Here is a 12,008-nt window from a genome sequence, read left to right as displayed (position 1 = left end):
TTTATTGCTACACTCTGACGAGGAAGAATCTGGAAGTCAAGCATCACAGGGAAACAGACGGTGGACGGATGGACACGCACCCGGAGACTCAGGGAGTCGTCGTGTGCTTCTCAGGGAGAGAGGGTTTTCAGCCAAACGATCGAAGGCGATGCTCGTGTGGTGCACAGCAGCGCCCCCTGTAAATCAGGGACTCAATAAAGGGTTTAAAAACCAAAGGCAACGAAAACAATGGCAAGAGAAACTCGTTGTTGTGATGAGCGGTTGCTAAGGCAACAGCTCTGATTTGGTCAGAAGTGGAATTTTGAGGCTTGCGTGAGAAGGTGTTTTTATTTTGATGCTGATTTGTAGTTTTTTTGGGGGGGGGGGGAGGGGTTAAGGGCGACTCTGAAATCCTGAAGACATCCTTGGCCTTTGATTAACGACAGAGTGGTTAACGTGGCTAAAGTATCCTGTATCCTGTCCGTGACACCCCACGGTGCAAAGCAACAAACAGTGCTGGAGTGTGGAGGAGGTGGGGGGACGGGGCGAGGGGGGGAGGGTGGAGTCAGACCAAGGCCGCCCAAGACTCCTGCGGTCAGGTCCTAAACCTGGTCCAGGCACAAGTTCAGGCCTTTTCATTGGACGTTTCGTCTCCGCCCGTCGATATCCTTGCTTTCCACAGTTACCACGGAGACGGTGTCCGTCACACGACTGCCGTGGGCACAGAGGGCAGGTACCTGGTGCTGGTGCTGGTGGAGGAGCTCGCCTTGGACAGAATCGGCGTCCTGACGGCGGCGTACGAGGCGACGGTGGGGGCGGGGCTCAGCTTGGTGCACACGCTGCCGTGGGCAAAGGCGCTCGCCCGCCGCTCGGCGCTGCTCGGCAGCTGCTGCTGGGTCTGGGACAGACGTCGGCCCTGTCTGCGTCCCTGCAGGAAGTACGTCAGCATCTGACCTTTGCCCTTCACGCTGACCTGGCCGCGGCAGACAAAGTCGTAGTAGTCTGCGATGAGACGGTAGACGTCTTCGGTCACCTGGACGGGAGACATGGGAGTAATAATGTTAATTTTCATGACTCATGAGTCCTGTACTTTCTGTGAAATCGTTTTTCTGCTCATACTTCACGTTCCAGTTGGAGTCGGAAGTCGGAAATTTCCTAGTTTCTAGTTGAAGGTTGGATTTCCAACTTGGGAAGTCGGAGCAAACTGGTAAGATTATAAAATGGCTCACACTCTCCCTACTTTTACTGCTTATTGCACTTTTGTCCTATTTGTTTCACGATAAGTCAGTCGTACATAGTACAGTGTTTGTTTATAAGTTGTATCTACTCTAGAACAAGCACCGTTGCCTTTGCAGCATGAAGACCTGGGTTCACAACCCGGTCAGAAAAAGGGCCTTTCTGCATGGAGCTAGCATGCTCTCCCCCATGTGTGCCTGGGGTTTTCTCCAGGTTTCTCCGGTTTCCTCCCACAGTCCAAATCCAAAAATTGGACACAGCGTCAGAGATCTGATGGTTGTTTGTCTCCATGTGACCCTGTGAGGGACTGGTGACCTGTCCAGGGTGTACCCCGAGATTGGCACAGCCCCCCGCGACCCTCATCTGGGGGATAGAGTGGTAAGAGATGGATTGGAGGGCTATGGTCTATGTTTTATTTCTGACTTTTCAACTGGAACGTCTTCAGCTGTAGCTCGACCAGCTGCCCTGAAGTATGACCAACGCAACGTCCTCCCGACGTCTCCTCCATCTCAACAAGAGAGCGATCGTGGGAGCACTAAATCAAGTTTCTCACGATCTCAAACACACACTCACAGTCAGGGACGATGAGGATCAGGAGGAAACTTTTCATGGGAGTTTCTGGACGTCTTCATCCTTACGTTTGCCACTCGTTCACTTTACTGACTCTAAGCTGCTTCCGTCGTGCTTCTGACGTAAAAACACCTCACGCCCAGTGTGCAAAATGTCACCGGGTGACATGAAAACACAACAGTGCCCTATACTGAGTCTGAGTCACACACAGAGTCATGTGGAGGTGACTGGATGAATCAGCCTCGAGTGAACTCAGCACAGCTTTAAACTGCTTTTACCAATGCAGTTTCTAAACTAAACTGGTCATTCAGTGTTTTTGAAATGAAATAAAACATGAAATATAGAGGATCATGTATCTGTTATAGCCATTTTTTGTGCTAGTATAGGTTATTTTCAGATTTCAATGACTGCTATTGTTGTCGTCCTTGCTGTTAAACCACACAAACCCTTCCTATAACTGTCTAAAGTACTGCACCTGTATCTTTCCTGGCACTCCCGTGCTGTCCATCCTGCTGGCCACATTCACCGTGTTTCCCCAGATGTCGTACTGAGGCCTCCGGGCTCCGATCACTCCTGCGACCACCGGGCCCACGTTGATGCCTGCAACGTTCAAAAACCATACCTGGATTATTCAACTCCACAACACCCATTTATTTCATGGCAGACATTTTTTTTAGCAGGTCACAGTTGAAACAGCACAGGTGCAAATGAGTTTGTTATAACGGCGGCTTATTTAGAGTTCCATTTAGATGCCGTGGGTTCAGGATTCATGGATTGGATTAACCCGTACTTTAATTTAAGTAAATTTTCATACAAATTCTGCTGCATATGCTCATTATAAAGTGTTTTATTTAATACGTGATGTATTACAACTAACTTTAAACTACATTAACTCCATTTTAACACCTGCAGTAGGAGATTTTTCAGTTTCTATGATGTCACACTGACCTCTCGACTTCTCGTTGGTGAAGAATCTGATGAAAATGAGGACAATGATGTTGATGCTTAAACACATCTTCACACACCGTCGTCTCAGCCTCTTTAAACGTTTTATAAATGTCTTCAGAGCGAGGTTTTTTCATCTTCTCATCCATCTTATCGCTCGCTAGCGGCAAACGGACGTCGCCATAAAACACCGACTGACAGAGTGAATCTTTGGGGGGGGGGGAAGCTGCTCGTTGGGAAACGGCCAAACAAAAGCGAGCTTTCCTCAGCCAAAGATCGTTTGTCATTGTAACGTCTAACAGCTGCACGTTTCACGCCGCTCTCTCATTCATCTGCACCTGCAGACCTGACACACCGGCTTTGATTTCAACATTTTACCTTAAATGTGTCCTGAGAGGCAAAAACACAGCATAATCCCAAGCTCCAAATGACCTTAATACTGTATTTTTGTATCACATGTCTTATTTCTGTCTTATAGTAAAGAGTTTGTCACTTAATTGATTAAAAAAAAGTGGTATTCCTGCATCACACAGACACATATATGCATTATTTTTTTGTCTCTGCACATGGAGGAGGGCCCCCCCACAGTCTGAGACAGGATGGCAATGTGTACACCAGGCTACGTCAGGATTAAACAAGGCCTCCCGGCACAGGCTCCCCACAGGATACCCAACACAATGGAACCCAGAACTCCAGGTCTCGTTGTGACGCTCTTCCCGGAGGGGGGGGGGGGGGACGCTCTCTCTGTGACGCACTTCCTGCCAAACTTACCGGCAGTGAGCGTGGACAGTGTCCAGTGTAAGTAGGTCAAAAGTAGTGTTTGTATAATGAAGCAGTGTGTGTTTTGATTGACTCACCTACTCTGAGGACAAAGTCGTTGTACGACTGGTAGTTGATGGCGTCCAGGATGTCAAACATGTCGATGGCGAAGTCGGACACGGTGCATAAATGTGAGGTGATGGACTTCTTTGCCTGTAGGAGTAGGATGCTTTATTATGACACGTGAAAAAAAAAAAAAAAACCTCTGCAGGAGTTGCAGAAAGGGCTCTTTTGTTTGTCAGCTTTGCGGGATTTAAAGAATCTTTTACAAAATGTGAAATATGCTGACGCCGCAGGGCGCTCGCCGGTAATCCCTCGCGAAAAGGATTTGAGACGTGAAAAACGTGACAACGCTCCGAGCGTCAACACCTAGGAACAAGACTACCTGAAAGGATTAGGCCTCTTAAAAACACAACGTGAATACGTGCAAATATGCAGGCACACAAACACCCGTAAGGCCTCAAAATATAGTTTACAGAGCATGTGTACCTTGGACGCAGTGGTAGGAACCAGCCCCACTGCAGCCATGTACGTGCTGCCGATGGTCTTGATCTTCTCGATGTCCCTGTAACACTCTTTATCCATCAGCTGGAAGGAAAGAGAGATAACACACAAGAAGGAAATATGAGTTATACAAGTAGGATAAACGACAGTGTAAACTGGTGTCTTCTCTCTGCTTCTTTGCTATAGTTTCAGAAAGAACGATTAACACACGGAACAACAACGGTGAAAAGGAAGAATAAGCATTCAGTGATTAAACTGTTACCGTTAAATGCAGCCCCAGAGTTTTCAAACAAAAGACCTCTTCGTTTTACGTGTTCTACACCAGTGATTTCAAAAAACACAACAAATGCACCATGGGAGACTTTATTTGGGTCCCCAAAAATGAATCTGAAGAATTTCACCCAACCTTTTCAGGGTTTTTTAGGGAGTATAATGTGCATAACATGAAGTGGTAATTAATTTGCTTAAAATTTAGTCTTAGAAATGATTTAAATACCAATTCAAAAATGATATAAAATCTGTAAATTAGTCACAAACAGTCTTGTATAAAAGAACCGCAGTTTCTTAACAAGAAAATGACTTTGATAGAAGATGAAGTCACTTTTTTAGAATATTAATGAAGTAAAAAGTAAATAAAAGTCACAATTTTCTGATATAAAAATGGTAGTTCTGTGGTGACACGATTCGTCTGGAAGGTTGTGGGTTTAATTCCTGGCTCTGCTAGTCTATGCGTGTCCTTGAGCAAAGACTCTTAACCCCATGTTGCAGGGGGTATTATTCTTCTTCTGATTTTATTTGGTAGTAACAAACAGAGTTAGAGAAAAATGTAGTGGAGTCGACGTAAAAAGTTGCTAGAATTACAACTAAAGCAAAGTACAGATATGTGAATATTGTACTTAAGTACACAAGAACAAAGTATTTCTACTTCATTCCACTGGGTTGTTTTTATAGAAACATCAGAGTCATGTAGACGAATGCTAAAGTCTGACGTTAAATCCAGATGAAACTTTCCCATCATTGCACAACACTTTATCCCGTAAGGAGGCAGAAATCCACAAGGGGGCAGTATTCTACGCTCATGTTTGTCAGGAAATGAACAACCTGAATGTGTTCATGAAAGTAAATGAAGTCATTTAAAGACAATGAATCACCGATGAACTCCACCCTCCGCTTGAACTCACCTCGTCAAAGTCGGCGATGATCTCGTTGAGGAGCCGCAGACACTCCACGCCCATGTTGTTCCCGTCCAGCTCGATGTAGAAGTCGTTGAAGTTGGCGATGGAGGCGAACAGAACTCCCACCTGAGTGTAGGACTGGTAATACAGGTCCTGCAGGAGGAGGAGGAAGAGGAGGAGGTTCAGATTTAGTCACATTTGACCTGATCCAAGGTTTGTGAAGGACAAATTAGATCATGGATAATAAGAACTTATTAAAAGGAAGAGTCTCAGACTCCAACGACCTGGAGGGTCAGTCTGGTCAGGAGGAAAACTGTATCATGATATTCCATGATGTAATCTCAATAATGATGATATTCCATGACAATATTCCAGAGAATTTCACAATAAAAGTAGAACTACATATAGTTCACAATCCAAAAAAACATATTCATGAAGCCAAATTCATTTATAAATAAGAAAAAAAAGCATGCTAAATAACCGAGTGACGGCCGTTGAGCATGATGAGTATGTGGAGCGAAAAAAAAATCACAAGATCACAATATGACCAAACTCCCACACTAAGGTCAAAGGTCATGAAAAAGACTGCAAGAGGAAGTTGAACACGACTAAAAGCTGGTGTGTAAACCCTTTTAGTTTGGATTATTCCACTCAAAAGGGACATAACTGGGATTATTTGTTCTAAAAAAGCATTTACGAACCTCTGTGTCCGTTTAGTTTTGCGCATTATTCACCCTTAGACTGAAAAGATATATTTTATATCATTTTAGTTGCACATTTTCTATCATTTTAGGCTCCAAACTTAAAGTCAACGTTTAATGATGTCATTTCCACTTGGTTTCAAGTCATGGGCAGTTGAGTCAAGTCAAGAGCAGGACCAGAGCAGGACCAGAGCAGGACCAGAGCAGAACCAGAGGAGAACCAGAGCAGAACCAGAGCAGGACCAGAGCAGGACCAGAGCAGAAACCTGCAGGTGCTGCAGATTTAGTCTGAGTCTGCTTTGTGTTGTGAATACAGCGTCAATCTGTGAACTTTGGTCCAGAGGAAAGAGAGGAAGCTTTTCTATACACCGTCGCTCTATGGGGTCACCAGTGTGCCGGGAACACACTTCCTGTTCCCAGTGTTTTTACGAGGTCTGAGCCTCAGCTGATCCCTGTGTCGTCTGCTGCATGGATCAGATTTATCTTATTATTATTATTATTGTTATTATTATTTATATTATATATTATGTCAGTTTGGGTGTAGGAAATAAAACAAAACTAACAGTGAATTTAGACCTAATAACACACTGTTGCATCACAGTGACAAAATCCTTCATAATAACTAATGGAATATTCTTGATTACATTCTGTTTTATAAAATATTCCTCATAAGATGCATAAATAGTGTATATTTTAACAGAGGATGAGCATTTTTGCTCACTCTCGTGGCACATATTTACATTAGGAGTGTATTATTTCATTTATTATATCATAATGTTTAAATTTGGACACCAATGTGGAGAATAGCTTCACTGTTTACAAAGCGGCTGTGCATTTCCTGATTCACAGGCCAAAGGATGTATGTTTTCATCACTTCCTGAGGAGGAGGAGGAGGAGGAGGATGAAGGGAGGAAGGAACAGAGATCAGTGGAGTAGGAGGTGGAGGAGGAGGGTGGGAATGTTCATCAATCAGTGGCTGTGGACACACTCACACATCCATTTTAACACCATACAATTCTATTCTATTGGATACTGGAGCGCTGAGTTTGAATCTGGAACTCATCAGCAAGAAGAAAAGCAAAAAGAAAAATAATTTATTGGGAAAGTCGATAACCGAGGATCGAATTATATTTAATTAACGAGAATATACATTATATTTTAGAAACGCATACTTAACTCTGAACATTTCAACTTTTTCCCCCTTAGATATTTAACCTTTAATCTTCAAATGAATAATGAATAAAAACTTGGGATTTATATATTAATATGTGGATGAATAATTTACTCTACTTATTTATGCTTTTTGTGGCTTTACATTTGCAAAAAATAATGTTTCTTTGATTGAACTAATTTCAAAAAAATATGTAAAGCATCTATATATATATACATATAAATATATATATATATATGTATGTATATATATATATATATATACATACATACATGCATAACTATACATATATACATACATGCATATATACATGCATGTATATATACACATGCATAATGCATACATATACACATACATACATACATACACACACATATATATATATACACATATATATATATACACACACACATATATATACATATATACACACATATACACACACATATATATACATAAACATACATATATACATACATATACATACATACATATATACACACATACATATATATACACACACATGTATATACATATATACATACACATATATATATATACATACATACATGCATGCATAAATATACATATATACATACACACATTTATATATACACATGCATAATGCATACATATAAACATACATATATATACATATATTTTACCTTAAAGGGTTCTTAATATATATATTAAGCTGTTGCTTTTCAACTTGAGAGTCTAGACGTTCTTTGACCTGTATATTCCCACACTTCCTGCATGTGTGTGTGTCAGGAAGTGTTTAGGAGTCTAGTTTGGGGAGTTTGTCGATCCCTGGACATGTGCCTGGACACAACAGTGTGGGGATTCTCACCATGTTCCTGGGGTTGGACATGAGGAAGTGCTGAGCCACATGAGCCGGCAGCAGGTTGAACAGGATCCTCTTGTTGTCCAGCTTCACCTTCTCCATGTCGTCTCTCTCCTCCTCGGCCTGTGCACGAGACGAGAGATCACATGACGCTCAGGTCAGAGGAGAGGAGAGGAGGGAAGGGAAGGGAAGGGAAGGGAAGGGAAGGGAAGGGAAGGGAAGGGAAGGATGTGAGGAGACTCTTTCTACAAGAGCGACCTTTATTTATAGATGAAAGCACAGACAGAGAAAATTATGCTCTATTGTCTCGACACAATAAAAGCCCTCTGTTGCGGCTCAAAGCCACCGTGTAATTGCTAATTCTTAACACTAGAGGGAGGTAATGGTTTGCAAACGACACACAGACACTCTTTTGACCCGTCTTAAAATAGAAACACATTTCATGATCCTCTGAGAGTGTGCACACAAGCCTGTGCACGTAAACACACACACACACACACACACACAGACACAGACACACACAGCTCAATAGAACAAAAACAGCATCACGTCGAGTTATTTCTGCCTCATGATTAATCCTCGTGCTTAAAGAAAATCAGAATCTGTCAGAGGAACAGTGTGTCAACCTCCGCCTAACGTTTACTTTCATTTTTCTTGAATCGCAGCAGCTTTTTCTATTTATAGAAACACAATAAAGATGAAAAAATCAATATGATCTGCACATAAACTAATACTAAGAACATTCTCATTTATATTCACACGTGAGTTCATGTCTAATCAAAGCACAAAGAAACGCCTCAAACTGTAAAATACCTTTTAAATGTGGAAAACGCAGAGATGAACAGGAAACAAGCAAACAACAGAGGAGCAGGAACGAGACACAGAACAGGATGTAAACACTGAGCACAACAGAGACCAAACACACCAGGGAGACACAGGTGGAACTAATCAGACAGTAGGTGAAACACATGAGAGCGGAGCAGACGATCAACAGGGAGGACAGGACAGGAAGTCAAATGTGACCAGGTGTAGACACAAGGGAAAAAAGTACTAAATAAAACAAAAAGAACTACAGTAAAAACTAAAGGTTCTTGCCATGTCTTCCAGCTAACGCAACATTTTCTTGATTTTTACCTTTTTTCTCACAGGTTAATTCGCTTGTTCAAGGATTCTTGGACAAATAGAAAATACTTGAACATGTTTGAAGGAAGATTCTCTCGGACATAACTAAAGTAAGATAAATTTCATCAGTCAAATCTGGACACTGCACACAGGGTAAGACATCTTTGGCCCAGGGTGGGTAAGACATCTTTGGACCAGGGTAAGACATCTATGGTCAGACATCTTTGGTCCAGGGTAAGACATCTATGGTCAGACATCTTTGGTCCAGGGTAAGACATCTTTAGAACAGGGAAATACATCTTTGGACCAGGGTAAGACATCTTTGGACCAGGGTAAGACATCTTTGGACCAGGGTAAGACATCTTTGGTCCAGGGTAAGACATCTTTGGACCAGGGTAAGACATCTATGGTCAGACATCTTTGGTCCAGGGTAAGACATATTTAGACCAGGGTAAGACATCTTTGGATCGGGGTGAGACATCTTTGGATCGGGGTTGGATCGGGGTAAGACATCTTTGGTCCAGGGTAAGACATCGTTGGTCCAGGGTAAGACATCGTTGGTCCAGGATAAGGCATATTTGGTCTCGGGTGGGTAAGACATCTTTGGTATGACATCTTTGCACCAGGGTACGACATCTTTGGTCCAGGGTAAGACATCTTTGGTCCAGGGTAAGACATCTTTGGTCTCACTCCAGGCTTGAACGGACACAGGGACACATTTTCATCGTCTTTTCCAATGTCTTTCAAACTATTTTCCTGTCCCTGATAACATTATTTGGTGAAATTCCAGAAAAGTATGATATTTATATAGTTATATATCTGTATTTATTCTTTTCTTCTTTTTCTTTGTTGAATATGAATTGTGTTCATTTTCTACACTGTTAAAAAAAAAACTGTCCGACAATACAATCAATGTCCAATACCGTTGGTCCTTCCAGCTGAGCTGCTGACGCCTCAGAAGACATCACGGCACTTCAGCTTCTCACTGAAGTACTGCCACTGCCTTGATAACACTTTACGACTCAGTAAATACACAAAACCCTGTGCACACATGAGCAAGAACTGCACAAACACACACCTGAGTGGCCCACAAATAGTCCAGCCTCAGTTTCAGGTCCAGTTGTCTGGAATGAAGCGCCAAAGCTCCAGAAAACAACAAGACGGCCAACACGGGGTCATAACCTCGCACGTGCAGGAACCCACCACTGAAAGACACAAACACACAAACGCAGATTGTTAATCTGTCTCCATGCGATGTTTGGATATTTTTTCACAGCTTAGCTCCTGTTGCACAACAAACATTCTATGTATAAAGCAAGTTGCATCTCTGTGTCTGTCTGTCTGTGACAGGTATATCTCGCTGACCGTTAGTCAGATTGCCCTAAGACTTTGGATATGGGTTGAGCATAACCAGATGGTGTGCATCCTTGATTTTTAATGATTTATCACGCTGCACCAGGCAGGCGCTGCATCATAATAGTCGGCATCGCCCTGAACAAGGATCAGTTGAAAATAATTGCAAACCTCTTAAGGAATAATTTTCATGAATTTTTGAAATTCAGGAAATTATCCATTTGCCCTGATGCACTTTGACAGAGAGCTGACTTTCTTCAAAAAAACAAAAAGTATCTCGGAATGACTTGAAATTTACCAGCACAATAGTTGGCATCGCCCTGAACAATGATATTTTGAAAATATTTGCAAATCTCTTAAGGAATAATTTGGATGAATTTTTGAATTTCAGGAAATTATCCATTTGCCCTGATGCACTTTGACAGTGAGCAGACTTTCTTCTCAAAAACAAAAAGTATCTCAGAATTACTTGAAATTTACCATCATAATAGTCGGCATTGCCCTGAACAATGATCTTTTGAAAATATTTGCAAATCTCTTACGGAATAATTTTAATTTTTGAAATTCAGGAAATGATCCATTTGCCCTGATGCACTTTGATAGTGAGCTGACTTTCTTCACCAAAAACAAAAAGTATCTCGGAATGACTTGAAATTTACCATCATAATAGTCAGCATCGCCCTGAACAATGATCCGTTGAAAATATTTGCAAATCTCTTAAGGATAAATTTTAATGAATTTTTGAAATTCAGGAAATGATCCATTTGCCCTGATGCAATTTGACAGTGAGCTGACTTTCTTCACAAAAACAAAAAAGTATCTCGGAATGATTTGAAATTTACCATCATAATAGTCGGCATTGCCCTGAACAAGGATCCGCTGAAAATATTTGCAAACCTCTTAAGGAATAATTTTAATGAATTTTTGAAATTCAGGAAACGATCCATTTGCCCTGATGCACTTTGACAGTGAGCTGACTTTCTTCAAAAAAAACAAAAAGTATCTCGGAATGACTTGAAATTTACCAGCACAATAGTCAGCATCGCCCTGAACAATGATCTTTTGAAAATATTTGCAAATCTCTTAAGGATAAATTTTAATGAATTTTTGAAATTCAGGAAATTATCCATTTGCCCTGGTGCACTTTGACAGTGAGCTGACTTTCTTCACAAAAACAAAAAGTATCTCGGAATGATTTGAAATTTACCATCATAATAGTCGGCATTGCCCTGAACAAGGATCCGCTGAAAATATTTGCAAACCTCTTAAGGAATAATTTTAATGAATTTTTGATATTCAGGAAATTATCCATTTGCCCTGATCCACTTTGACAGTGAGCTGACTTTCTTCAAAAAAACAAAAAGTATCTCGGAATGACTTGAACTTTACCAGCACAATAGTCGGCATCGCCCTGAACAATGATCTTTTGAAAATATTTGCAAATCTCTGCAGGATAAATTTTAATGAATTTTTGAAATTCACAAAATTATCCATTTGCCCTGATGCAGTTTGACATTGAGCTGACTTTCTTCAAATAAACATTAGGCACATGTATGTTGTGCATAATGAGGTTGCACAGTGTTCGTATT

General features: G+C 41.4%; 1 protein-coding gene across 2 annotated transcripts in view; it reads right to left on the bottom strand.

Moving 5' to 3' along the window:
- Nucleotides 1-682: 682 nt before the first annotated feature.
- Nucleotides 683-12,008, bottom strand: part of LOC310925965 (adenylate cyclase type 1-like) — a gene marked incomplete at both ends in the record, with an annotated part of 53,109 nt that continues 41,783 nt past the window's right edge. The window contains 7 exons of one of the 2 annotated variants that reach the window (XM_083888048.1): nucleotides 683-1,012; nucleotides 2,261-2,385; nucleotides 3,588-3,702; nucleotides 4,039-4,137; nucleotides 5,235-5,381; nucleotides 7,951-8,067; nucleotides 10,145-10,271. In XM_083888048.1, the coding sequence (XP_083744174.1) occupies nucleotides 683-1,012; nucleotides 2,261-2,385; nucleotides 3,588-3,702; nucleotides 4,039-4,137; nucleotides 5,235-5,381; nucleotides 7,951-8,067; nucleotides 10,145-10,271 (1,060 nt within the window). The remainder of the gene's footprint in view (nucleotides 1,013-2,260; nucleotides 2,386-3,587; nucleotides 3,703-4,038; nucleotides 4,138-5,234; nucleotides 5,382-7,950; nucleotides 8,068-10,144; nucleotides 10,272-12,008) is intronic. The other variant, XM_083888049.1, reaches the window with a different exon arrangement.

This window comes from Microchirus variegatus (genome assembly GCF_963457635.1).
Source record: "Microchirus variegatus genome assembly, chromosome: 4".
NCBI lineage: Eukaryota > Metazoa > Chordata > Actinopteri > Pleuronectiformes > Soleidae > Microchirus > Microchirus variegatus.
The sequence above is the reverse complement of the archived record's forward strand: the minus strand, read 5'-3'. Positions and strand labels throughout refer to the sequence as shown.